Source organism: Nicotiana sylvestris, chromosome 12 (assembly GCF_000393655.2).
Source record: "Nicotiana sylvestris chromosome 12, ASM39365v2, whole genome shotgun sequence".
NCBI classification, from domain to species: Eukaryota; Viridiplantae; Streptophyta; class Magnoliopsida; order Solanales; family Solanaceae; genus Nicotiana; species Nicotiana sylvestris.
The window spans coordinates 43,787,976-43,794,423 of record NC_091068.1 but is presented as its reverse complement, the minus strand read 5'-3'; the positions used below and the strand labels follow the sequence as shown (position 1 = coordinate 43,794,423).

The window sequence follows — 6,448 nt, the reverse complement described above, 5'->3', positions numbered from 1 at the left end:
ACAAGTGTACAAGAACATACAATAATATGGCAAGTATCAAAGGCAGAAGTCAAGAAAATCTCTTTATATTCATAAACATTTGCTTACAACGGCCCTCTAGGGGTCCTTACATATTATTACAAAAGCCCGCAAGGGATCCTTACATAGAAACAAAGAAACAAAGGGGTGCACACATGTAGTAAAAACCTAGAGCCTAGTCTACTCCCGAAGGTCCACCTCCTGAAACAACGCCTTCAGACATCCTCTCTCCGGGCATGCGTCCTCAAAGACAATATCATCTGAAGTGTTGTCTCCTCAGAAGCCTTATCCCAGCCTTCCACACTAATATCCCCAAAGGATAAGTCGAGAAGCAGGGGGGATGAGAAAATTCCATAACCCGCCAAAGGTCGAGGATCCTTACTGGCCAAGAGAACTTCGGAGAGGCAGCGGACCTAGAGAACGTCGGCTTCGCTTGCACGACTAATTTAAATTCACTTCTCGGGACATTGAGCCATGCAAACTACCAGCCCGGGGTGATGCGCCACGCCGAGCTGGGGTATGAACGTGAGCAACGATGTATAATCCGAGCGCCCCCTGAGAAGCGGTGTATAGTCCGAATAAGTTTCTAAAATAGGGAAATTCGATCCCTCGTATATCATCATCACGAGCCAATAAGGTCAACAGAAGTAGGCGTAATAACAACAATATCAACGACAAGATAGTATGATCTCGCTCGACAAAAGGAAGCTCAGGCAGAAGGCCGCCACACAGTTGATGGGAATGCTACCAAACAACCCTACGATCGTGAACTCCAAACATGGAGATCAAAAATAAAGAAAGATGGCGAGAAGAAAGGGACGAATGAATGGAGGAAGGCACTTGGAATAGAGAAATAACGCCAGAATACCCCCATTTATAGGGGGTGATAATGACACGGCCATCAATGCCTTCAGAAGACTGACCGGAAGGTACAATTAACACATTCTTGAAGAATTGAATCGACAACGCTACTATCACTTTGAAGAACGGGAATTGATAGCGCATTGAATGGCATCGAAAAGACACTATAGGTTGCGTCATCAGCATGACATCGTCACTTGAAGACCGAGTAGTTGGGTATCAGAATCATTTCCCATCACTTCATTCTAGGAAACGCGGAGACTATCTGTATGCGGCAAAATCAGAGGGTCCAATTTCTTGATATTATTTCGTTTCAGAAGAATTCCTCGAGGCCTCAAGGATGCAAATTCTGTGACCGAGTTCCCTCCTCCAAAACTCATCGGGGCCCGACCTTAAGGGAATATCGCTCGAGGATAGAATAAAAATGGGAAGTTCCCAGGGAACGCGCCTAAGTCTTACACAGCCGGCCTACCCAGTATCTGCATTAGGGTGTTGCGTCTAGCTGTCCCATCTCCATATCTTTGTAATTAATGTTTTTCGTACTATCTTGGAACTCCCCTCCTATATAAAGGGGATCCTTGCCATTTTGTAAACTGGCTCTGCTATTTCTCCAACTATTCTACACGAAATATACAAGAACTTTTTCTTTCCTATCTAACATATTCGCTTGGTATCATTGCTCACATTTATTGCCTGCATACTTGTTCTTCATTTATTGCTTATCATTGGCCATAAAGAGCCTCCCTTGATTATATCCTAACTGTTAGCCCCTTCCCGATTATCTCTGATAGCTCGAGCCCGAGCACAAGCATCGACCTAGAGGCCCCTGATCGGTCAGTCCGACGCTCGAATAGCTAACCCCTCGGTTTGATTATAACTATACTTTAGGTCGCATTTTATCTTTTATCTCCACACATCTAGCATCAACTGCTTAAACAACTAGCATAAAAATAGATCACGTTTTTTTAGAGTCCCATAAATAAATTTAATTATTATTACCATTTTCATGGTAAACAGTTTGGCGCCCACCGTGGGGCTAAAAATAATAGTGATTATTTTCTTGCTGGTTTCGGTACACAACACAAGTTATCTTTCACATTTTTCTTGTCCAAGATCTTCGATGTCAGGTAAAAATGTTTGGCTTAGTGAACAGAGTTGAGAACGACGACCTTGAAAACCACAGAGAAAATGGTATGGTTGTTCCAATTATTGGCGCACCACCACAGAACCCCGATAACGCACCTGGACCGATTCCAGCGGATGCAGGTTCACAAGATGCACAACAGGTCAACGAAACCTCACACACCGACAGGAGCATACAAAATAATGACTGATTCTAGCGGATATGGGTTCACAAGACTCCAGAAATGTGCAGACTGCACATTGAATTCTGCGGCCGCAGAATCTCCCGAGGGGCACTTTTGTTAGTGAATTTTGGCCCACTATAAATAGATAAGAATCACATTTTAAGTCATATTTTGAAGTTTTATCAGCTGTAGCCATTGTAATTTATCATTTTAGGTAACTTTTAATCATTTTGGGACAACAAAATCATAGTTTATCATTTTAAGTTTATATTATGGGTTTAATTTGTATTTTTTCTTTGTTTTCTTTATTTTCTACTATGACTAGCTAGGCATTTAATAGGGTTGTGACCCAACCCTAGTATGTAAACTTTATGAGTATTTAATTTAATGCTTATTTATGATTGAATATTTTTTATTTAGCTTTATTCATGCTTTAATTTTAGAATAAAGGTTGCAAATTTCATTCATGCCTTTTTGACTTGGTCTTTACTTGAGAAAGGGGGGCCTAGTCTAGGAAAACTTGGCTAATAATGAATTGGTCTAGTAAAGGATTTGACTAGCCTAATTAAAGAGTTTGAACTAGAGATAAGAAAAACCCTACTTGAGCTCATATAAACTACCTAGCTTGATTCCCATTTGGGCTTGAGAACGCCAAATCAGGCAAAATCACTCTATGACCGAGAGGCATTGAGTGGGTAACTTAGAGTTGAGAGCTATAATACACCTTGATCAATAAAACAAGTGTTAACATAATTTATCCATTAGGCAAACACTTAGGAAAAGGTTACATCCCTAGGCCTTTTACCTATTTGAAAACAACTAAAAACAATTAGTCAATTTCTAGTTTCATTTCTCTTATTGAGCATTGATAGTGTAGTTTATAGAAGTAATTTGCAAAACCAACGTGATTGGAACTGTATTTAAGTTGTTTTTTCTTCATGTATCAAGTATACACTCTAACACCCATTGTTAGCTCCCTGTGAAAATCGACCCCGACTCAAGGTATGGTACTATTCTTCCAACGACCTCTTCCAGTAATTGTTGAGTGTGGATTGGGAGCGGATCAATTTTTGGTACCGTTGCCGGGGAATTAAAATGGTGTTAGCTATATATTTGATTGTGTTTTTGGAATATCTTCTTTCTCATTCTCGTTACTAACTTGTTTAAGAAAATATAGGTACAAACATGGCAAACAATAAGCTCGGAAATTTTCCCTTGGGGGAATTGGACGGTGAGGAGGTACCTCACGAGCCCCAAGCCAATCGGAGACGCCGTGTACCACATGACAACGTACCCGTTCCACCCACACCTCCACCACGATCGGCTCCACACCGGATATTTCCCAATGAAGGTTATGCTAGTGCAATAGTCCCTCCCCATATTAGGGTGGGCAACTTTCAAATTACCAATGTGATGATCACTTTGTTCGAGCAACATGGTTTCTTTACCGGTGGTCTAACTGAAAATGCTTATCAACATTTGAAGATATTTGTGCATACATGTTGGGGAAGAAAGAAAACTAATGTTTTCGAGGATGCATTGAGGCTAAAGCTTTATCCCTTCTCTCTATGAGGGAAAGCTTTAGATTGATTAGAATGATTGTCGAACCATTCAATTCACACTTGGGATGAGTTGGCGGAAATGTTCATTGCTAAGTTTTTCTCTCCCGGGCACATGGCTACACTTCGATATGAGATCTTGGTATTCAAGCAAGAGTGAAATAAGACACTACATGAAATATGGGAGCACTATAGAACAATGATTAAGGAATGTCCCAACACACCTTTTATCGTGGGATTAATGCAACCAACCAACGTATAGTGAAATCAACTAAACAGTGGGAACTTTATGACTATGACTTATACGGAGAAATGTGAAATCTTAGATGAAATGGAGGAAACGTCGTCGGCTTAGAAATACCGGGCCAATGTCCCAAAAGGTGATCCGAATATGATCCATCTTCACAAAGAATAGCAAAACCATGGGCAAGCCATTGCCAATTTGACCACTACCATGGCACAATTAGCAAAGGCCCAACTTAATCAAGTTCAAGCCACTGAGTAAGTTCACGCTATGGAGGGAGTAAATGTTTTGGTGAACAAGAGGAGGACTAATGGTCCACAAGTGCAAACTCAAGTGGAGAATTATGTGCAAGATGATAGTTATTTCGAGCAAGATTATTCTTATAATGAGCAAGAGGAATAAGTGAAATATGTGAACAATTTTCAAGGGCAAAGAAATAATTTCAACGCCCAATCCAACAACAGTGGTGATCCCAAAAAAATCATGGAAATTGGAATTCTAACAACAAAGGGAATTGGTATAACAACAACTATCAAGGAAATTAAAGTGGAAACAACCAAGGAAATTGGGGAGGCAACAATCAAGGTGGTTGGAGTAACAATCAAGGTAGCCGGGGGTCAGGTTTACAAAGGCCCCCAATATATCAACAACCAAACAACCAACTTCCTTATCCTTCCCATGGTTCAATTTCTTCAAACAATAAGATGGGATGTATTGAGAATATGTTCAAGCAAATGATGAAAAATAATGTCGATTCGGATGCCCAACTTGCCTAACACAACACATCAATCCGCAACCAAGAAGTTCAAATGGGAAAAATCTCTCAAGCTCTAAATTCTCGTCCTAAGGGTGCACTACTAAGTGATACAGTGGTAAACCCAAAGGATGGTAACAATACGGTGCATGCTATGACGGTTATCATAAGAAGTGGAAGAGGCGGGAAAGCACCTACCTCAAGTGGAAGGTCACTTGTTGATAATGATCAAGTAGTGCAAGAAGAAGAGATCCCCAAACATTGTTGTTCAACTAAATGAGGAAGGTCGGATTGATTTTGATGATAGTATGGAAGAGACTCAAGAGGATGTGAACTCGTCTAGGGAACACATCATTGACATACCGGAACTGGAAATGCAAAAGGAAAAGGCACCATTTCCTAAGCCTCCACCTCCATACCCTCAAATACTTACAAAGAAAAGTGGTGAGAATCAATCCAAGAAGTTCAGTCAAATGATGAAGAGTCTTTCAATCAATGTGCCAATTTTCAAAGATTTGGAACAAATGCCCTATTATGCAAAGTTTATGAGAAATCTTGTGACCGAAAAGTGGTCAATGAATTTTGAGACTATCAAAGTCACTCATCAAGTGAGTGCAATTATTCATTCAATGGATCCCAAGTTAGTGGATCCCGGTGCTTTCATGATTCCTTGTGCAATTGGAAGTGCCGAGTTCGCTAAATCTCTTTGTGATCTTGGGGCAAGTATAAATTTGATGCCCTATTCGATTTTCAAAACTTTGGAGATTGGGAAAGCAATACCCACTTCTATGAAATTGAAAATGGCCGATCATACCATGAAAAGGCTATTGGGTGCGATTGAAGATGTTTTGGTTCACGTTGATAAATTCATTCTTCCGGCGAACTTTGTCATTCTAGATTGTAAGGTTGACTATGAAGTGCCAATTATTCTTGGGATACCTTTCCATGCTACGGGTAAGGCTCTTTGTGATGTTTAAGAGGGATAACTCACTTTCCGAGTTGGTGATGAAAAAGTGGTATTCCATCTGTGTAAGTCCATGCGGCTGCCAAATAGCAATGAGGTGTGTTCTTCTGTGGATTTGGTGACTAATGTCATTGTTGATGATACAAGTGCTGCTATTAATGTTGGTGATATGTTGGAGGTCGTCTTGCTCAACTTTGATGATGACAAGATGGTTGGTTTCATGGAATGTGTGAAATCTTCGCAAGGAATGGATTCGTACGACTATGCACCCAGGAAATTGTCCTTGGATCTTGAAAATAGGAAGACTCCTCCTACAAAGCATTCTATTGAAGAGCCACCTACCTTGGAGTTGAAGTAATTGCCTCCATATCTTTGGTATGAATTTCTTTGCCCTTATTCTACTTTACCAGTTATTCTTTCCTCTTGTTTGACTGACATGTAGGTAGATTCCATGTTGGCGGTGTTACAAAAGAGTAAAAAGGCTATTGGGTGGACCTTGGGGGATATTCAGGGTATAAGCCTCGCCGATAAGATCAAATTGGAGGATGGTGCCAAATCATCTATTGAACATCAAAGAAAACTCAATGAGGCTTTGTAAGAAGTTGTCAAGAAGGAAATTATCAAGTGGTTAGATACCAGGGTTGTCTACCCCATCTCTGATAATTCATGGACTTCTCCGGTTGAATGTGTCCCAAAGAAAGGGGGCCTGACGGTGGTCACCAATAAAAGGAATGAATTGAT

At 40.6% G+C, this 6,448-nt stretch overlaps 1 protein-coding gene across 1 annotated transcript; it reads left to right on the top strand.

Annotated features, from left to right (window-relative positions):
• Positions 1-5,051: 5,051 nt before the first annotated feature.
• LOC138882962 (uncharacterized) lies at positions 5,052-5,720 on the top strand. Its single transcript, XM_070163611.1, has one exon. It carries the CDS (start codon positions 5,052-5,054, stop codon positions 5,718-5,720), a length of 669 nt encoding a protein of 222 aa, XP_070019712.1.
• Positions 5,721-6,448: the final 728 nt, after the last annotated feature.